Source organism: Cherax quadricarinatus, chromosome 30 (assembly GCF_038502225.1).
Source record: "Cherax quadricarinatus isolate ZL_2023a chromosome 30, ASM3850222v1, whole genome shotgun sequence".
Classification (NCBI taxonomy): domain Eukaryota; kingdom Metazoa; phylum Arthropoda; class Malacostraca; order Decapoda; family Parastacidae; genus Cherax; species Cherax quadricarinatus.
In genome coordinates, this window is record NC_091321.1 from 28,620,934 (window position 1) to 28,644,187 (window position 23,254).

The 23,254-nt window shown below is 39.0% G+C and overlaps 1 protein-coding gene across 1 annotated transcript in view; it reads left to right on the top strand.

The window, feature by feature from the left end:
* Positions 1–23,254, top strand: part of IntS11 (integrator complex subunit 11) — a 69,248-nt gene that overhangs the window by 40,772 nt on the left and 5,222 nt on the right. The window contains exons 11-13 of the mRNA XM_053781729.2: positions 1,645–1,896; positions 12,836–12,978; positions 22,810–22,933. Coding sequence (XP_053637704.1) covers positions 1,645–1,896; positions 12,836–12,978; positions 22,810–22,933 — 519 coding nt within the window. The remainder of the gene's footprint in view (positions 1–1,644; positions 1,897–12,835; positions 12,979–22,809; positions 22,934–23,254) is intronic.

Consider the following 23,254-nt stretch of genomic DNA (forward strand, 5'->3'; position numbering starts at 1 on the left):
TGGGAGATTCTGAAGAGAAGTTGCAGAGATTGGTGGATGAATTTGGTAGGGTGTGCAAAAGAAGAAAATTGAAAGTGAATACAGGAAAGAGTAAGGTTATGAGGATAACAAAAAGATTAGGTGATGAAAGATTGGATATCAGATTGGAGGGAGAGAGTATGGAGGAGGTGAATGTATTCAGATATTTGGGAGTGGACGTGTCAGCGGATGGGTCTATGAAAGATGAGGTGAATCATAGAATTGATGAGGGGAAAAGGGTGAGTGGTGCACTTAGGAGTCTGTGGACACAAAGAACTTTGTCCTTGGAGGCAAAGAGGGGAATGTATGAGAGTATAGTTTTACCAACGCTCTTATATGGGTGTGAAGCATGGGTGATGAATGTTGCAGCGAGGAGAAGGCTGGAGGCAGTGGAGATGTCATGTCTGAGAGCAATGTGTGGTGTGAATATAATGCAGAGAATTCGTAGTTTGGAAGTTAGGAGGAGGTGCGGGATTACCAAAACTGTTGTCCAGAGGGCTGAGGAAGGGTTGTTGAGGTGGTTCGGACATGTGGAGAGAATGGAGCAAAACAGAATAACTTCAAGAGTGTATCAGTCTGTAGTGGAAGGAAGGCGGGGTAGGGGTCGGCCAAGGAAAGGTTGGAGGGAGGGGGTAAAGGAGGTTTTGTGTGCGAGGGGCTTGGACTTCCAGCAGGCATGCGTGAGCGTGTTTGATAGGAGTGAATGGAGACAAATGGTTTTTAATACTTGACGTGCTGTTGGAGTGTGAGCAAAGTAACATTTATGAAGGGGTTCAGGGAAACCGGCAGGCTGGACTTGAGTCCTGGAGATGGGAAGTACAGTGCCTGCACTCTGAAGGAGGGGTGTTAATGTTGCAGTTTAAAAACTGTAGTGTAAAGCACCCTTCTGGCAAGACAGTGATGGAGTAAATGATGGTGAAAGTTTTTCTTTTTCGGGCCACCCTGCCTTGGTGGGAATCGGCCAGTGTGATAATAATAAAAAAAATAAAATACGAAATGTAATATATGAACTCGTGGGATCGTGCTCACTGGCTGATAAACAATGGCACACCGAGTGTCAGGCCGCTGTTGCCGTGCGGATGCATTCAGAACGAGTGACTATTACCAAGCTCAGTGTCAATCACCAAGCCAATATTTTGACGAAAAAATTATGATTTCCAAATTACATATTACGAAATCCAACGATTACGATATCCGGGGTCCACTGTGCATAGATTAATTGCAGTAAAATACATCCAAGAGTAATTACTGATGAGCTGCAGACTGATGCTTCATGGCATCATCTGTACTCAACACAAGAATTAGCAATACTATTTATCTGGTTAAATACTCATTGCAGTCACTAAACAACATATGAAATTTTATTTTGTACATTAAATAAAATTTTGGTTAAACACTCCTTTAGAACTATCTGTGCAAGCATTTATGTATAGGGACACTTTTGTATTCTCTCTAGTATATTTGTGAATATGTGCTTCACTTGTACTGTATTTCTTTTAATTTTGTTGAAAAATGATACAAGAAAATACTTTCCATAAATTTTTACATTTTATGATTTTGCCTAATGTTTATTATGCTTTAATAGTTTTAAAGCATAATTATTATTTAAAAATTTGTATCTTGCAGGAATTCAACATCAACTGCTACAAGCCTGGAAATGGTGAGACTTCAATCATACCAGTGTCAAGTAATCTTGATATAGAGGTGTCACTGCCTCTTCTTAAACACACCATCTCTTGTGCATCTCAAACAAGCCTCACTGCCTCGTCCTCCTCCAAGGATACTGCTGCAAGTGACGAAACACAACCAAAGAAACAGAAAGTCCCCGAGTCTAAGAAACAAAAAGTTCTTCATGGAGTTCTCATCATGAAGAATAATGTAAGAGCAGCAGGATACATTTTCAGCATTTTTAGTGATAACTGAGGTACAGAATTTGAAATAGAGGAAACAGAGTGCGAGTTTTTTATAAGGTTTATGTTAAAAGGCTTATACACCTACCATCCGATTTACGACCGAGTTCGGTTCCGAGAAACCGGTTTTAAGTTGAAATGGATGTAAGTCGAACTTTACTACTGAATATCAACATCACATTTTTGTAATGACTTTATTTTATTGTTTTATTTTGGTAATTCATGTTTTACTTTACTTTTTATGCTGTTAGTACTGTATTTTATACTGTAAGGTTTAGGATGAACACTGTGTACAACACAAATAGTTGTTTATTTCCCAGAAATTTGGCAAAAAAAAAAAAAAACACGGTCGTAAGTCGGATGGTAGGTGTAGCTCAGTGGTAGTTATGTAGAAAAGGAAATGCTGTTAGTAATCATATTGGAGAAGGCAACGCGGTGGAAATGGTACTACATGCATTCAGCAGTTCTTTATTTTCAGTGACTGAAATAGTTTACCAGAGGTTCAGTAAGCACCACATAAAGGAATGATGGTTTAGGATTATCATCAGCTTTAGTATCATCAACAGAATCGTCATGTTTACAGCTCATGTAACTTAACTAGCATTTGCTATTTGTACTGACCTGGCACTTTTCTTGTATAGTAAAACTGATATTTTTTTTTTTTTTACTGTTTGCAGTGTTATGAGTAAAGTATGGCTATTAATGCTCTACCCAGAATTATTAGGGAAAAAGTCTCACTGTTAGGTTGAATGGTGCCAGCTTTTAGAATTACAGTGGACCCCGGTTCACGAAGCCATCGGTATCCGAAGCATTATATCGCAAAAAATTTGCCTCGGTTCCCGTTACAAAACCCGGTATGCGATACGATTCGTACGAGGCGTGTCCAGTGTTTACAAGCCAGCCAGTGTGCGCGCATCTAAGGATACATTCGGTACATTCTATATTATCCATATTATCACTGTTTTTGGTGCTTGTTTCTGCAAAATAAGTCACCATGGGCCCCAAGAAAGCTTCTAGTGCCAACCCATCGAGACCAAGCGTGCTAATGACTATTGAAATTAAGGAAATGTGTGCGAAGTAGCTTAAAGTGCAAACCTTTTTTGATGAAAATCACCCTGACACAGCTACTGCAAGCTGTGTTGGCAACCTGTACACTGACAATGTTGTGAACCACTTTAGGAAAGTCATAAAGGAACGAGAGGTACAGGCCTCTATGGACAGATATGTTGTGCGACAGAAGTCGAGTGACTCTCAAGCTGGTCCTAGTGGCATTAAAAGAAAAAGGGAAGTAACCCCAGAAAAGGACTTGCTACCTCAAGTCCTAATGGAGGGGGATTCCCCTTTTTTTTTTTTTTTTATTATCACACCGGCCGATTCCCACCAAGGCAGGGTGGCCCGAAAAAGAAAAACTTTCACCATCATTCACTCCATCACTGTCTTGCCAGAAGGGTGCTTTACACTACAGTTTTTAAACTGCAACATTAACACCCCTCCTTCAGAGTGCAGGCACTGTACTTCCCATCTCCAGGACTCAAGTCCGGCCTGCCGGTTTCCCTGAATCCCTTCATAAATGTTACTTTGCTCACACTCCAACAGCACGTCAAGTATTAAAAACCATTTGTCTCCATTCACTCCTATCAAACACGCTCACGCATGCCTGCTGGAAGTCCAAGCCCCTCGCACACAAAACCTCCTTTACCCCCTCCCTCCAACCCTTCCTAGGCCGACCCCTACCCCGCCTTCCTTCCACTACAGACTGATACACTCTTGAAGTCATTCTGTTTCGCTCCATTCTCTCTACATGTCCGAACCACCTCAACAACCCTTCCTCAGCCCTCTGGACAACAGTTTTGGTAATCCCGCACCTCCTCCTAACTTCCAAACTACGAATTCTCTGCATTATATTCACACCACACATTGCCCTCAGACATGACATCTCCACTGCCTCCAGCCTTCTCCTCGCTGCAACATTCATCACCCACGCTTCACACCCATATAAGAGCGTTGGTAAAACTATACTCTCATACATTCCCCTCTTTGCCTCCAAGGACAAAGTTCTTTGTCTCCACAGACTCCTAAGTGCACCACTCACTCTTTTTCCCTCATCAATTCTATGATTCACCTCATCTTTCATAGACCCATCCGCTGACACGTCCACTCCCAAATATCTGAATACGTTCACCTCCTCCATACTCTCTCCCTCCAATCTGATATTCAATCTTTCATCACCTAATCTTTTTGTTATCCTCATAACCTTACTCTTTCCTGTATTCACCTTTAATTTTCTTCTTTTGCACACCCTACCAAATTCATCCACCAATCTCTGCAACTTCTCTTCAGAATCTCCCAAGAGCACAGTGTCATCGGCAAAGAGCAGCTGTGACAACTCCCACTTTGTGTGTGATTCTTTATCTTTTAACTCCACGCCTCTTGCCAAGACCCTCGCATTTACTTCTCTTACAACCCCATCTATAAATATATTAAACAACCACGGTGACATCACACATCCTTGTCTAAGGCCTACTTTTACTGGGAAAAAATTTCCCTCTTTCCTACATACTCTAACTTGAGCCTCACTATCCTCGTAAAAACTCTTCACTGCTTTCAGTAACCTACCTCCTACACCATACACTTGCAACATCTGCCACATTGCCCCCCTATCCACCCTGTCATACGCCTTTTCCAAATCCATAAATGCCACAAAGACCTCTTTAGCCTTATCTAAATACTGTTCACTTATATGTTTCACTGTAAACACCTGGTCCACACACCCCCTACCTTTCCTAAAGCCTCCTTGTTCATCTGCTATCCTATTCTCCGTCTTACTCTTAATTCTTTCAATTATAACTCTACCATACACTTTACCAGGTACACTCAACAGACTTATCCCCCTATAATTTTTGCACTCTCTTTTATCCCCTTTGCCTTTATACAAAGGAACTATGCATGCTCTCTGCCAATCCCTAGGTACCTTACCCTCTTCCATACATTTATTAAATAATTGCACCAACCACTCCAAAACTATATCCCCACCTGCTTTTAACATTTCTATCTTTATCCCATCAATCCCGGCTGCCTTACCCCCTTTCATTTTACCTACTGCCTCACGAACTTCCCCCACACTCACAACTGGCTCTTCCTCACTCCTACAAGATGTTATTCCTCCTTGCCCTATACACGAAATCACAGCTTCCCTATCTTCATCAACATTTAACAATTCCTCAAAATATTCCTTCCATCTTCCCAATACCTCTACCTCTCCATTTAATAACTCTCCTCTCCTATTTTTAACTGACAAATCCATTTGTTCTCTAGGCTTTCTTAACTTGTTAATCTCACTCCAAAACTTTTTCTTATTTTCAACAAAATTTGTTGATAACATCTCACCCACTCTCTCATTTGCTCTCTTTTTACATTGCTTCACCACTCTCTTAACTTCTCTCTTTTTCTCCATATACTCTTCCCTCCTTGCATCACTTCTACTTTGTAAAAACTTCTCATATGCTAACTTTTTCTCCCTTACTACTCTCTTTACATCATCATTCCACCAATCGCTCCTCTTCCCTCCTGCACCCACTTTCCTGTAACCACAAACTTCTGCTGAACACTCTAACACTACATTTTTAAACCTACCCCATACCTCTTCGACCCCATTGCCTATGCTCTCATTAGCCCATCTATCCTCCAATAGCTGTTTATATCTTACCCTAACTGCCTCCTCTTTTAGTTTATAAACCTTCACCTCTCTCTTCCCTGATGCTTCTATTCTCCTTGTATCCCATCTACCTTTTACTCTCAGTGTAGCTACAACTAGAAAGTGATCTGATATATCTGTGGCCCCTCTATAAACATGTACATCCTGAAGTCTACTCAACAGTCTTTTATCTACCAATACATAATCCAACAAACTACTGTCATTTCGCCCTACATCATATCGTGTATACTTATTTATCCTCTTTTTCTTAAAATATGTATTACCTATAACTAAACCCCTTTCTATACAAAGTTCAATCAAAGGGCTCCCATTATCATTTACACCTGGCACCCCAAACTTACCTACCACACCCTCTCTAAAAGTTTCTCCTACTTTAGCATTCAAGTCCCCTACCACAATTACTCTCTCACTTGGTTCAAAGGCTCCTATACATTCACTTAACATCTCCCAAAATCTCTCTCTCTCCTCTGCATTCCTCTCTTCTCCAGGTGCATACACGCTTATTATGACCCACTTCTCGCATCCAACCTTTACTTTAATCCACATAATTCTTGAATTTACACATTCATATTCTCTTTTCTCCTTCCATAACTGATCATTTAACATTACTGCTACCCCTTCCTTTGCTCTAACTCTCTCAGATACTCCAGATTTAATCCCATTTATTTCCCCCCACTGAAACTCTCCTACCCCCTTCAGCTTTGTTTCGCTTAGGGCCAGGACATCCAACTTCTTTTCATTCATAACATCAGCAATCATCTGTTTCTTGTCATCCGCACTACATCCACGCACATTTAAGCAACCCAGTTTTATAAAGTTTTTCTTCTTCTCTTTTTTAGTAATTGTATACAGGAGAAGGGGTTACTAGCCCATTGCTCCCGGCATTCCCCTTCTAAACATAAAAAACTTCGACACTCTCCCCTCCTCCCAGCTCATCAATCATCACCAGATCTTCATTAAAGGTAAGTGTCAATTATTCTATTGTGATTATTCTATTATTATTGTTATTAAAATTATTATATTGCATTAAACTTAATATATCATGTGGTAAAATTTTTTTTTTCATACTTTTGGGTGTCTTGCACGGATTAATTTGATTTCCATTATTCCTTATGGGGAATATTGATTCGCTTTCCGATAATTTTGGTTTACGATGAGCTCTCAGGAACGGATTAATATCGTGAACCGGGGGTCCACTGTATATCTTTTTTGGTTTTGTTACACTTTAACCTGTTAACAGTCCAAACGTAGACGTTCGCTCACCCAGCTCTCCGAACATTTTGATTTTTTTTCTTTTTAAATTAAAGAGACAAAAAAAAAAAAAACCATTTAGGACCAGTACTTACCGAGATATAAGACCGCGATGTTGGCGCTGGCTGCTCACCTGACGGCAACATGGAGTCCTGCCGATATACCTTTTTTTCTTGTTATTTTATATAATTTTTATGTTCTGATAATTACAATTAATAGTAGTTCTTGTTATTTCATAGCCAATCTTTGTTCTGACACTAATATTAGGTACTGAAATTGTGCTCAGATTTTCACAAACACATTGATAGGCCAACATTTACACCTGCCTTGGTCATTTACTATCGTCTAGGAATATGTACAAAGTATTTATAGGTTCCAGCACTGTTTTAGACATGCTGGAGTATATATGCAAACTCCTTGAGGCATGGTGTTAAGACAAGTGTTACTAAACTGCTGACAGGGTAAGCCGTGGAGTGACACGATGATCGTGCACTGCTGCATGGAACCCTGGCTTTATTTGTTTTCACTGTTACACATATACATGTCTGTCTTTCTGTCTGCCTGTGTGTCTTTCTGCAAATCTGTCTGCCTGTGTGTGTCTTTCTGCAAATCTGTCTGCCTGTGTGTCTGTGTTTCTGTTTGCTTGTCCCTCTTCTCTCAGAGAGATGCTCATGAACCAACTGGTATTACACAAGATCACGTCTGATTCTTGAACAAGTGAAAATGCATATTACTTGCCAGTTGCCAGTGAAACTTATTATGCATTATATCTAGAAGCACACTATATCACTTTGTATTTTTTGGGTGATCCTAGGTAATTTACACTATGTATAATTGTATTTACATATGTATACCTGTGAGATAGATACAAACAGACTGAGATAGAGGCAGCCAATCAGCCAGCCAGCCTGCCGAACACATATTACACGTTCCAAAATTATTTCTTTTTACTTAGATGACACTTACCAGTAGTATCAAAACTGAAAGGGTGTTGCACAAATGTTGCACATGGGTTATTATCGAGGTTATTGATATTTCTGTGAGCACTTGTAGCCACATCCACTTCAAAGCCACTAAACTCGGAATCAACATTACTTTCCTCTTAACCCTTTCAGGGTTTCGGCCGTACTAGTATGGCTTACACCCCAGGGTTTTTGACGTACTAGTATGCCTAAATTCTAGTGCCCTCAAATCTAGTGAGAGAAAGCTGGTAGGCCTACATATGAAAGAATGGGTCTGTGGTCGGTGTGCGCAGTATAAAAAAAATCCTGCAGCACACAGTGCGTAATGAGAAAAAAAAACTTTGACCGTGTTTTTGGATTAAAACAGCGACTTTGCACTGTATTTTCGTATGGTATTTACTGTTGTATTCTAGTTTTCCTGGTCTCATTTTATAGAATGGAAGACATATTACAGAAATTGAGATGATTTTGACTGGTTTTACAAAGAAAAGTACCTTGAAATTGAGCTCAAAGTAGCAGAAATGTTCGATTTTTACCAAAGTAAACAAATCATGCCAAGCGTCCAATACACGTCAACTGGTGAGTCTAATATTCTTTCACAAGTGCGCTAATATTATTTATACCATTTCTACACTAATGCAGTAAATCTTCTATTTTTTGTAAGAATAAAAATTCAAAGTGGAAAGCCAAAGAAATATAAGAGGGGCCTGGGGATGTGACTAACGAACAGAGAACTTGTTATTTTAGTGCCAGGAATGTCTTTCTTGTTTATTCTGGACTCTATTCGAAAATTGGCATCTTTTGAAATTTGTGTGAAATTGGCAAAATAGCTAAATTCTGACCATTTTATTGGATAGTTGAAATCGGTAAATGGGTGGTTTCTTGTACTCATTCGATAGAAAAAATGGAGTTCTAATGAAATAATTATGATTTTTGCCGACTAGTACATTGGAATTGGCCGAAAATAGGGCTCAAAATGGGCAAAATCACAGATGTGTAAACATCATTGAGACCGCTAACTTCGTGAGAGCATAATTCCGTAAGTTTTCCATCAAATTTCACACTTATGGTGTCGTTATGATCGGGAAAAGATTCTCTATCTTTTCATAAGAAAAAATAATTTTTTTTTTTTGAAATTTGGGGGACCCTGAGAAGACGACTCTGAGAGGTCCTGTGGACCCTGAAAGGGTTAAAAGGGGAGTGTTAATACAACATGACATCAGTGAATCTTTGGTGTTTCCCGTGCTGTTTCCTCTAGCTGGTGCTCAGTTGAACTGGTGCTCCTACAAGGTACTAAGTGGTCCCAGATTTTTTTAATACTGCACACACTGAATGTTAAGATCCATTCTATGCTGACCAGCCATCTCAGGCCAATCGTGCCAAATTTGGAGGAAGGAAAAATAAAACATATATCTATATTTGGAGTGCTAGTGGTAAGAACGTAGATTGACATTTGGACAGTTAGCGGGTTAAAATTATTATAATCAAAAGTAAGTGCTAAACCCACAAGGGTCATACTATACTTTAAAAGGCTCTTATAATATGTAAATACGTACATGTAATCATACTGCATAATTTTGTCAAAAATCATATACATAATCATTATTCTTTCAACAAACCAGCTGTATCTCACTGAAGCAGGGTGGCCCAAAAAGAAAAACAAAAGTTTCTCTCTTTAACTTTAGTAATGTATACAGGAGAAGGGGTTACTAGCCCCTTGCTCCTGGAATTTTAGTTGCCTCTTACGACACGCATGGCTTATGGAGGAAGAATTCTGTTCCACTTCCCCATGGAGATAAGAGGAAATAAACAAAATTATTATTAAAAACAAGAGCTAAGAAAATAGAAGAAAACACAGAGAGGTGTGTAGATACAGCCCCTCCTCACTTAAAGATGGAGTTCTGTTCCCGAGACCACGTCGTTAAATGAATTCTTTGCTAAGTGAGTGAGTGTGTCAACCATCTTTGATATTGTTTTAATGTCACCTTTGCACCATTTATAACATTTCTGGTATATTTTTAAATGTTTATACAGTAGTGTACTGTATATTGAAATTAAGAGAATAGAGGAATCAACTCTAATATACATTATTTAGGTATGAATACTGGTCAGAGAGCCCGTTGTAAGTCCAAGGCTATTTCATTAGTCATTTAACCCTTTGACTGTCGCAAGCCCATTTCTGAAGCTCATTCTATATTCACAAAATTTTTGAATAAAAAAAAAATTATTTTTCTTATAAAATGATAGAGAATCTTTTCCCGATGGTAATGACACCAAAAGTATGAAATTTGATTGAAAACTTATGGAATTACGCTCCCGTGAAGTTAGTGATCTCGGCGATATATACGCATCAGTGATTTTGCCCACTCTGAGCCCTATTTTCGGCCAATACCATTGTTCCAGTCGACCAAACTCACAGCTGTTTCTTTAGAACTTAATTTTTTCTATCAACTGAGTACAAGAAACTGCCCATTTACCAATTTCAACTACCCAATAAAGTGATCAGAAATTGGCAATTTGGCCAATTTCACACAAATTAAAAAAGATGCCAATTTCAAAATAGGGTCCAGAATAAACAGTGCAGGCATTCTTGGCACTAAAATAACATATCCTCTGTTCATTAGTCACGTCTCCAGGCCCCTTTTATATTACTCTTCCTTTCTATTTTGATTTTTTATTCACACAAAAAATAGAAGATTTACTGTTATGCAGACTACTGCATTATTGTAAAAATGGTATAAATAATATCAGACTCCCCAGCTGACATGCATTAGACATGTGGTGTGATTTGCTTACTCTTGAACATTGGTAAAAATCAAACATTTCCGCTACTTTGAGCTCAATTTCAAGGTCGTTTTCATCATGAAACTAATCAAAATCATCTCTTTTCTGTAATGTTTTCCATTCTATCGAATGAGACCAAGAAAACAAGAATACAACCATAAATATTATACGAAAATACAGTGGATCCCCGCCTTACGAACGCATTGCGTTACGTTAAATCCGCCATACGAAGCATTTGAACACAAAAATTTTGCCTCGCCTCATGATAAAAAAACTCATCTTATGTGATTCACCCGGGACATGTCCCACGTGTGGCCTCAGCGCCAGTATTTACAAGCCAGCCAGTGCGGTCGCATCTACGCATACATTCGGTACATTTCACATTATCCCAGTGTTTTTAGTGCTTGTAACTGCAAAATAAGTCACCATGGACCCCAAGAAAGCTTCTAGTGCCATCCCTGTGGTAAAAAGGGGCAAAAATTAGTATGGAATTGAAAAGAGAGATTAAGGAAATGTGTGCAAAGTGGGTTGAACTGCAAACCTTTACAGATGAAAATCACCCTGACACAGCTACTGCAAGCCGTGTTGGCAACCTGTACAATGACAATTTTATAGCCCATTTTAGGAAAGTCTTGAAGGAACAGGAGGTACAGAGCTCTATGGATAGATTTGTTGTGCGACAGAAGTCCAGTACTCTCAAGCTGGTCCTAGTGGCATTAAAAGAAGAAGGGAAGTAACCCCAGAAAATGACTTGCTACCACAAGTCCTAATGGAAGGGGATTCCCCTTCTAAACAATAACTTCCACACTCTCCCCTCCTCCCATCCCATCAATCATCACCAGATCTTCAATAAAGGTAAGTGTCATGTATTCTATTCTTAGTAGAGTAGTAATTGTGCATGTCTTCTTCAGTTTGTGTGTATTAAAATTAATATTTCAAGTAGTAAAATTTTTTTTCATACTCTGGGGTGTCAGGAACGGATTAATTTGATTTCCATTATTTCTTACAGGGAAAATTAATTCGGCTAACGATAATTTAGGCTTACGATGAGCTCTCAGGAACGGATTAATATCGTAAGGCAGGGGTCTACTGTACACCTCAAGTCGGCGTTTTAATCCAAAAACCTCGGTTGGGGTTTATTTTTTTTCTCGTGCACTGCGTGCTGCAGGATTTTTTTTATACAGTGCACACTGACCCATTCTCTCACATGTGGGCCTACCAGCTTTCTCCTGCTTGATTAGAAGCTGCTAGGATTATCGAGTATACAGTGGACCCCCGCATAACGATCACCTCCGAATGCGACCAATTATGTAAGTGTATTTATGTAAGTGCATTTGTACGTGTATGTTTGGGGGTCTGAAATGGACTAATCTACTTCACAATATTCCTTATGGGAACAAATTCGGTCAGTACTGGCACCTGAACATACTTCTGGAGTGAAAAAATATCGTTAACCGGGGGTCCACTGTATATACATGCGGAACACTGGCTCGTAAGACGTATATATACAGCCGAAACAGTCAAAAGGTTAAGTACTATAGGTATTTAAAATTGTTTTGTGTTTGTAAAACTACAGTTATTCTTTAAAAAATGTATTTTTTTTTAAATATTTTTTGGGTATCTGGAACGGATTAATTGGATTTACATTAATTCTTATGGGAAATATTGCTTTGGCTTTTGAACAATTTGAGCTTTGGCCAAGCTTCTGGAACGGATTATGGCCGAAACTCAAGGTTCCACTGTATGTTGCTAAATGAGGAGAGGCTGTATGTGCTTGTACATGCCACCCTGCCTCAGTGAGATACGGATGGTGTGTTGAAAGAACATGCATGTGTAGTGTGACCTAAGTGTAAGTAGAAGTGAAGTAGCAAGGTGTACCTGAACTCTTGCATGTTTACGAGACAGAAAAAAAGACACCAACAATCCTACCATCATGCAAAACAATTACAGGCTTTCATTTTACACTCACTTGGTAGGATGGTAGTACCTCCCTGGGTGGTTGCTGTCTACCAACCTACTACCTAGGATATACATAATTATGTATCTTTAATAGGGCTTCTGTGTCTCACTCCAATTTATAGACCTTTATAGATTTTTGTTATGATACACATTTTTTTGTTTTCCAATAATTGTGTTTATGTATTCATCCTCTCTTTACGGGAGGGCATTATTATTAATAATGAATTCATGCACAGGGTGTGAGAATAGTTGGTGTAAATGAGGCTTGGAGTGAGTTGGGAGTTGCCTCACATCAGCTGAGATTCACCGAGAGGATTGAAGTGGATGAACACGGCCCTGTACCAGCACTCACCTCTTCACTGCACACACTTCTCTCTCAGTGAGTCTTAATGCTTATCTCATTGTTTCTGTTGTCAGGGTAACAGAAGCCTTTTTATCCACTTCTCCAAGTATATGGGTCCCACAATTTGCAGTTTTTTAGAATACCTTAAAATTTTAGTGATTCTTAGATATTTAGATACAGTACTATATTTGTTTACTTATTAGTTATCTGGAGTTTATCTGGAGAGAGTTCCGGGGGTCAACGCCCCCGCGGCCCGGTCTGTGACCAGGCCTCCTTAGGTCAGTGTCCCAGGATGCGACCCACACCAGTCGACTAACACCCAGGTACCCATTTTACTGATGGGGAACATAGACAACAGGTGGAAAGAAACACGTCCAATGTTTCTACTCTGGCTGGGAATCGAACCCAGGCCCTCACCGTGTGAAGCGAGAGCGTTAACCACCAGGCCACCAGTGCAAATTGGCACTAAATCTCTTGTTTAAAATATTTCTTTAGTGAAATTAAGTTGGTCAGTGTTTGTATCTCCTAGCTTCCGGTGTCTCTGGCTTTCTTTCCACATTTCACACAAGTCTTTTTGGCTTCCTTTCAACTCTAGACTTCTTGCTCCAGCTGAAGTATAATGCAGTATACTGTATTTTACAACGAACAAGACATTCCGGTGCCGAGGACACATCCCCCCCCCCATTTGTGATTGGGTAAATTTTGGGATTAAAGATAAACAGTACTTTCACCTTCAAGACTCGGTAAATTTTTTACTCGTTTTGGGAAAAAATAGTGTCTTCGATGCCATAAAATACTGTAACTGTCATAAGACCTTGTAGGCAGCATTATTTCAAATGTCTATAAAGATGGCCTCTGACACTGTCTTGTGTTATGGCTTTTCTTTTGTACTGAATGCTGTTTTGTTTCCCATAATTTTGCAAGTTGTAATTTGCATATAGTAGAATTAATATAATTCCAGTGAAGTTCTGAAATGCATTATCCCTCGCCCATCCTTTATAATGCAGTGTACCTCACACCTCCAGAGCTGAAGCTTGGCTAATCAGCTCTCCCAAATCCCTTTATACATGTTACTTTGCTCACACTAACAGTACATCTAGTTCCAACAATCATTACTCATCACTTCTTCCAAATGAATTACTGATCTATATATCTATTATATGCCCTTCCTTCCAAGAGAAATAGATTTCTTACCTGGTATGTTAGTATACATGTATTTATTTTATTTTTAGTAATGTACAGCAATATTTAACAATAAACTAGCATCATAATCACACTTTTTTTTTTTTTTCAACAAGTCGGCCGTCTCCCACCGAGGCAGGGTGACCCAAAAAAGAAAGAAAATCCCCAAAAAGAAAATACTTTCATCATCATTCAACACACTCACACATTATCACTGTTTTTGCAGAGGTGCTCAGAATACAACAGTTTAGAAGCATATACGTATAAAGATACACAACATATCCCTCCAAACTGCCAATATCCCAAACCCCTCCTTTAAAGTGCAGGCATTGTACTTCCCATTTCCAGGACTCAAGTCCGACTATATGAAAATAACCGGTTTCCCTGAATTATTATTATTATTATCACACTGGCCGATTCCCACCAAGGCAGGGTGGCCCGAAAAAAGAAAAACTTTCACCATCATTCACTCCATCACTGTCTTGCCAGAAGGGTACTTTACACTACAGTTTTTAAACTGCAACATTAACACCCCTCCTTCAGAGTGCAGGCACTGCACTTCCCATCTCCAGGACTCAAGTCCGGCCTGCTGGTTTCCCTGAACCCCTTCATAAATGTTACTTTGCTCACACTCCAACAGCACGTCAAGTATTAAAAACCATTTGTCTCCATTCACTCCTATCAAACACGCTCACGCATGCCTGCTGGAAGTCCAAGCCCCTCGCACACAAAACCTCCTTTACCCCCTCTCTCCAACCTTTCCTAGGCCGACCCCTACCCCGCCTTCCTTCCACTACAGACTGATACACTCTTGAAGTCATTCTGTTTCGCTCCATTCTCTCTACATGTCCGAACCACCTCAACAACCCTTCCTCAGCCCTCTGGACAACAGTTTTGGTAATCCCGCACCTCCTCCTAACTTCCAAACTACGAATTCTCTGCATTATATTCACACCACACATTGCCCTCAGACATGACATCTCCACTGCCTCCAGTCTTCTCCTCGCTGCAACATTCATCACCCATGCTTCACACCCATATAAGAGCGTTGGTAAAACTATACTCTCATACATTCCCCGCTTTGCCTCCAAGGACAAAGTTCTTTGTCTCCACAGACTCCTAAGCACACCACTCACTCTTTTCCCCTCATCAATTCTATGATTCACCTCATCTTTCATAGACCCATCCGCTGACACGTCCACTCCCAAATATCTGAATACATTCACCTTCTCCATACTCTCTCCCTCCAATCTTATATCCAATCTTTCATCACCTAATCTTTTTGTTATCCTCATAACCTTACTCTTTCCTGTATTCACCTTTAATTTTCTTCTTTTGCACACCCTACCAAATTCATCCACCAATCTCTGCAACTTCTCTTCAGAATCTCCCAAGAGCACAGTGTCATCAGCAAAGAGCAGCTGTGACAACTCCCACTTTGTGTGTGATTCTTTATCTTTTAACTCCACGCCTCTTGCCAAGACCCTCGCATTTACTTCTCTTACAACCCCATCTATAAATATATTAAACAACCACGGTGACATCACACATCCTTGTCTAAGGCCTACTTTTACTGGGAAATAATTTCCCTCTTTCCTAAATACTCTAACTTGAGCCTCACTATCCTCGTAAAAACTCTTCACTGCTTTCAGTAACCTACCTCCTACACCATACACTTGCAACATCTGCCACATTGCCCCCCTATCCACCCTGTCATACGCCTTTTCCAAATCCATAAATGCCACAAAGACCTCTTTAGCCTTATCTAAATACTGTTCACTTATATGTTTCACTGTAAACACCTGGTCCACACACCCCCTACCTTTCCTAAAGCCTTCTTGTTCATCTGCTATCCTATTCTCCGTCTTACTCTTAATTCTTTCAATAATAACTACCATACACTTTACCAGGTATACTCAGCAGACTTATCCCCCTATAATTTTTGCACTCTCTTTTATCCCCTTTGCCTTTATACAAAGGAACTATGCATGCTCTCTGCCAATCCCTAGGTACCTTACCCTCTTCCATACATTTATTAAATAATTGCACCAACCACTCCAAAACTATATCCCCACCTGCTTTTAACATTTCTATCTTTATCCCATCAATCCCGGCTGCCTTACCCCCTTTTATTTTACCTACTGCCTCACGAACTTCCCCCACACTCACAACTGGCTCTTCCTCACTCCTACAAGATGTTATTCCTCCTTGTCCTATACACGAAATCACAGCTTCCCTATCTTCCCTGCTCACACTCCAACAGATCGTCAGGTCCCAAGTATCATTCGTGTCCATTCACTCCTATCAAACACGCTCACGCACGCTTGCTGGAAGTCCAAGCCCCTCGCCCACAAAACCTCCTTTACCCCCTCTCTCCAACCCTTTCAAGGACGACCCCTACCCCTCCTTCCTTCCCCTATAGATTTATATGCTTTCCATGTCATTCTACTTTGATCCATTCTCTCTAAATGACCAAACCACCTCAACAACCCCTCTTCTGCCCTCTGACTAATGCTTTTATTAACTCCACACCTTCTCCTAATTTCCACACTCCAAATTTTCTGCATAATATTTACACCACACATTGCCCTTAGACAGGACATCTCCACTGCCTCCAACCGTCTCCTCGCTGCTGCATTTACCACCCAAGCTTCACATCCATATAAGAGTGTTGGTACCACTATACTTTCATACATTCCCTTCTTTGCCTCAATAGATAGCATTTTTTGACTCCACATATACCTCAACGCACCACTCACCTTTTTTCCCTCATCAATTCTATGATTAACCTCATCCTTCATAAATCCATCCGCCGACACGTCAACTCCCAAGTATCTGAAAACATTCACTTCTTCCATACTCCTCCTCTCCAATTTGATATCCAATTTTTCTTTATCTAAATCATTTGATACCCTCATCACCTTACTCTTTTCTATGTTCACTTTCAACTTTCTATCTTTACACACATTCCCAAACTCATCCACTAACCTTTGCAATTTTTCTTTAGACTCTCCCATAAGCACAGTATCATCAGCAAAAAGTAACTGTGTCAATTCCCATTTTGAATTTGATTCTCCATAATTTAATCCCACCCCTCTCCCAAACACCCTAGCATTTACTTCTTTTACAACCCCATCTATAAATATATTAAACAACCATGGTGACATTACACATCCCTGTCTAAGACCTACTTTTACCGGGAAGTATTCTCCCTCTCTTCTACACACCCTAACCTGAGCCTCACTATCCTCATAAAAACTCTTAACAGCATTTAGTAACTTACCACCTATTCCATATACTTGCAACATCTGCCACATTGCTCCTCAATCCACTCTATCATATGCCTTTTCTAAATCCATAAATGCAATAAAAACTTCCCTACCTTTATCTAAATACTGTTCACATATATGCTTCAATGTAGACACTTGATCTACACATCCCCTACCCACTCTGAAGCCTCCCTGCTCATCCGCAATCCTACTTTCTGTCTTACCTCTAATTCTTTCAATTATAACCCTACCGTATACTTTTCCTTGTATACTCAGTAAACTTATTCCTCTATAATTTTTACAATCTCTTTTGTCCCCTTTCCCTTTATATAAAGGGATTATACATGCTCTCTGCCAATCCCTAGGTACCTTCCCCTCTTTCATACATTTATTAAACAAAAGTACCAACCACTCCAACACTATATCCCCTCCTGCTTTTAACATTTCTGTCATGATCCCATCAGTTCCAGCTGCTTTACCCCCTTTCATTCTATGTAATGCCTCACGTACCTCCACCACACTTACATTCTGCTCTTCTTCACTCCTAAAAGATGGTATACCTCCCTGGCCAGTGCATGAAATTACCACCTCCCTTTGTTCCTCAACATTTAAAAGTTCCTCAAAATATTCTCGCCATCTACCTAATACCTCCCTCTCCCCATCTACTAATCCGTTACAAGAAATTAGGGATGATAGTTCCCCTTAACTGCTTAATTACTGGCTAATTGGGCAATTAACCCTTTCAGGGTCCACAGGCCCTCTCAGAGACTTGTTCTCAGGGTCCCCCAAATTATAAAAAAAAAAAAAAGATTATTATTTCTTATGAAAAGATAGAGAATCTTTTCCCGGTCATAATGACACCAAAAGTATGAAATTTGATGGAAAACTTACGGAATTATGCTCTCACGAAGTTAGTGGTCTCGACAATGTTTACGCATCGGCGATTTTGCCCACTTTGAGCCCTATTTTCTGCCAATTCCAGTGTACTAGTCGACAAAAATCATAACTATTTCGCTAGAACTCCATTTTTTTCTATCGAATGAGTACAAGAAACCACCCATTTACCGATTTCAACTATCCAATAAAGTGGTCAGAATTTAGCAATTTTGCCAATTTCACACAAATTTCAAAAGATGCCAATTTCCGAATAGGGTCCAGAATAAACAAGAAAGACATTCCTTGCACTAAAATAAGTTCTCTGTTCCTTAGTCACATCCCCAGGCCCCTCTTATATTTCTTTGGCTTTCCATTTTGAATTTTTATTCTTACAAAAAATAGAAGATTTACTGTTATGCAGACTACTGCATTAGTGTAGAAATGGTATAAATAATATCAGCGCACTTGTGAAAGAATATTAGACTCACCAGTTGATGTGTATTGAACGCTTGGCATGATTTGTTTACTTTTGAACTTTGGTAAAAATTGAGCATTTCTGCTACTTTGAGCTCAATTTCAAGGTACTTTTCATTTTAAAACCAGTCAAAATCATCTAAATTTCTGTAATATGTCTTCCATTCTATAAAATGAGACCAGGATAACTAGAATACAACAATAAATACCATACGAAAATACAGTGCAAAGTCGCTGTTTTAATCCAAAAACACGGTCAGTTTTTTTTTTCTCATTACGCACTGTGTGCTGCAGAATTTTTTTTATACTGCACACACTGACCACATAGATCCATTCTTTCATGTGTAGGCCTACCAGCTTTCTCTCACTAGATTTGAGGGTGCTAGAATTTAGGCATACTAGTACGTCAAAAACCCTGGGGCGTAAGCCGTACTAGTACGGCCGAAACCCTGAAAGGGTTAAGTGGCCTACTTTTCTAATCATTATTTTTTTGTATAAATGATGCATAATAAGCTGGCATTTCATAAATTAAAGACAGATAAAACAAGCCTGGCTGTGTATGTTTGATTTACTAATTTTTCCTCATTACTTATATATCATATTTTATTTATTTCAGCATTTTCAAGTTAATATTGATTACTATATATATATAACTAAGACACATGACAATTGTTTGTACGGATAAGTAGATGCTTCAGAACTTTGATGCAAGATATTTACTATTTTCTGCAATTAACCCTTTCAGGGTCGAGAGGACTTCTAAACTTGTTCTCAGGGTCAAAAATTTTTCAGAAAAAAAAAAAAAAAGTTCTTATGAAATGATAGAGAATCTTTTCCTGATCATAATGACACCAAAAGTATGAAATTTAATGGAAAACTTATGGAATTATGTTCTCACGAAGTTAGCAGTCTCGACGATGTTGACGCATCGGCGATTTTGCCCACTTTGAGCCCTATTTTCGGCCAATTCCAGTGTACTAGTTGACAAAAATCATAACTATTTTGCTAGAACTCCATTTTTTCTATCGAATGAGTACAAGAAACCACCCATTTACAGATTTCAACTATCCAATAAAGTGGTCAGAAATTGGCAATTTCACACAAACTTCAAAAGATGCCAATTTCCAAATAGGGTCCAGAATAAACAAGACAGACATTCCTGGCACTAAAATAACTTTCTCTGCTCATCAGTCACGTCCCCAGGCCCCTCTTACATCTCTTTTGCTTTCCATTTTGAATTTTTATTCTCACAAAAAAGAGAAGATTTACTGTTATGCAGACTACTGCATTAGTGAAGAAATGGTGTAGAAATGGTATAAATAATGTCAGCGCACTTGTGAAACAATATGGACGCATGGCATGATTTGTTTACTTTTGAACTTTGGCAAAAATTGAACATTCTGCTACTGAGCTCGATTTCAAGGTACTTTTCAATGTGAAACTAATCAAAATAATCTCAATTTCTGTAATATGTCTTTCATTCTATAAAATGAGACCAGGAAAACTAGAATACAACCATAAATACCATACGAAAATACACTGTAAAGTCGCTGTTTTAAACCAGAAACACGGTTGGAGTTTTTTTTTCTCTCATGCACTGTGTGCTGCAGGATTTTTTTTTATACTGTGCACACAGACCACATAGACCCATTATTTCATATGTAGGTCTATCGGCTTTCTCTTGCTAATTTGAAGGTGCTAGAATTTACGCGTACTAGTACATCAATAACCCTGGCGCGTAAGCTGTACTAGTACGCCAGAAACCCTGAAAGGGTTAATATGTTTGTAAGTACAGTGGTTTTATTTTCTGCATTTATGCATGCACTACATTACTACAAATGTTAGTTTGCCATTTTTTACATATGCAGTTTTAAAATTTATTTTGCTAATTAGGCATGTCTGGGTAGAGCAAGTTAATGTATTTAACCCTTTCAGGGTCCAGAGGTAAAATCTCAGAGTGACACCCAGGGTCCAAGAATTTAAAAAAAAAAATTTTTTGTTAATTTTTCTTACAAAATGGTAGATAATCTTTTTCTGAAGGTAATAAAGCAAAAAGTACAAAATTTGATGGAAAACTGATGAAATTACGCTCTCGGGAATTTTGATGCGTCAGCAATATTTACACATCGGCAATTTTGCTGACTGACTTCCATTTTAGGTCAATTACATTATTCCAGATTCTTAGCTATTTTGCTAGTATTACTTCCATTTTATTGATTGACCACAAGAAATCACCCAGTCAACTGTAGCAACTACGCAATAAAGTGATCAGAAATTGGTAATTTGGCCAATTTAACACAAAGTTCAAAATACAGTGAACCCCCCGACTTACGATATTAATCCGTTCCTCAGAGCACGTTGTAAGACGAAATTACCATAAGTGAAACTAATTTTCCCCATAAGAAATAATGGAAATCAAATTAATCCGTTCAAGACACCCAAAAGTATGAAAAAAAAATTTTACCACATAAAATATACATTTTCCTACACACAAAAAGGATACATGCACATTATATATTGTGCATGTACTAGTGTACTAAATGAAGAATAAATGACACTTACCTTTATTGAAGATGTAGTGATGAGACACTGTCCTGGGAGTGCCTCTTCCTCCTGAGTAATGAAGGTCCTGTTTAGCATTTTCTTCCAGAACAGGCCTTATCACACTGTGTATGCCACTATGATTCTTAAATCACTAAAACCAACCTTTGCTGGCCTTAATTTCACCAATATGAGCACTAGTTCCAGGCATTTTTTCCTTTTCACCTGGGTGTTAGTCAACTGGTGTGGGTTGCATCCTGGGGGACAAGATTAAGGACCCCAATGGAAATAAGTTAGACAGTCCTCGATGACACACTGACTTTCTTGGGTTATCCTGGGTGGCTAACCCTCCGGGGTTCATTGTTTCTCAGTATTCTCGATAAGCCACACCAATAACAGTCTCTCCACATCTTCAAGTAGTACAGCTGACCGTGGTGCAGCAGCAGCTGACGGTGGTACGATAGCATTTCCATAGTATTTCTCGCCCTTTTTACCACAGGGTTGGCACTAGAAGCTTTCTTTGGGCCCATGGTGGCTTATTTAGCAGTTAAAAGCACTAAAAACACTGGAATAATACAAAATTTATCGAATATATGCATGCAACTGTGTCCACCTCGGCTTGTAAACAATGTCACACTAGCTCAGCTGAGGCGCTTAGGCCAGACAGACACGTGGACGGGTACGGGATGAATGATGTAAGTCGAGTTTTTCAACGTATGTCGGGGTCAAATTTTTATGCTGATAAGCATTGTAAGTTAGTTTTAACATAGGTTGAGGACATCGTAAGTTGGGGGTCCACTGCATTCCATTTTCAAAATAGGATCCAGAATAAATAATCCAGGCATTCTTGACACTAAACTAACATTTCCTCTGTGCAGTAGTTACATTTTCAGGCTGTACAAATAAATTCCATTTGAATTTTTATTAACACCAAAAAATAGAAGATTTACTGTTATATAATGTTGTGATAATTGTACAAACAATATCAGCACATTCGTAAACATATATTAGACTCGTTACGACATTTGTTTACTCTTGAACATCGGCAAAAATTGAACATTTCTGCTACTTTGAGCTCAGTTTCAAGCCATTTTCAGTACTAAAACCAATCAAAATCATCTCTATTTCTGTAATATATATTTCATTCTATCAAATGAGACCAAGAAATTGCAAATACAACTGTAAAAAAAACATATGAAAAACACTGCAAAGTCACTGTTTTAATCCAAAATTATGGTTGCAGTTTTTTCTCTCATGCACTGCATGCTGCAGGATTTGTTTTATGTGGTGTATACTTACCACACAGATGTGTTCTCTCATATCTAGGCCCAAGTTTACCACTCAGGTTATCTGAGTGAGCTGAATTCATGGCATAGATCTACAGTTTGGACCCTGGCTTCAGAGCCGTAGATCTACGGGACGGACCCTGAAAGGGTTAAGGACTAATTAGTGTATACAGTCATTTGACTTTAAGCAAGTTTTGATGTTGTGCACCCAAGATGTGACCTGTGCTGGTACATTGCAGGAAGCTGGGAGCCTCCCAGGTACAAGCTGTGAGTGAATACCAACTCTCAGTAGCTGACTCACTCTTCATTAATATTCACGATGATGAGCCAGGCAAGACCATTCTCCTTTCTTGGACTCACCAGGTCAGTTGAGTCTGTTACAACTTCTCATGATCACACACCAGGTCTTTTTGAGTTTTTATTATAACAAAATGTTGCATTTTCCTGATGACCATTCCAGATTTTGACTCATGTTATTAATTTTTGCTTCTTGTTGTTAACTTGTGGTGACTCATCTTTGGTTACAAAGAAATTTTAACACTCTTTATAAAGAACAATATGGAAATTCATATATGTACCAGTATGTATAAAATATCATTTATGGATTTAGATAAAATATATGATAGGGTAAATAGGGAAGCAGTGTGACCAATTTTCAAAATGTATGAAATATGTAGCAAGTTA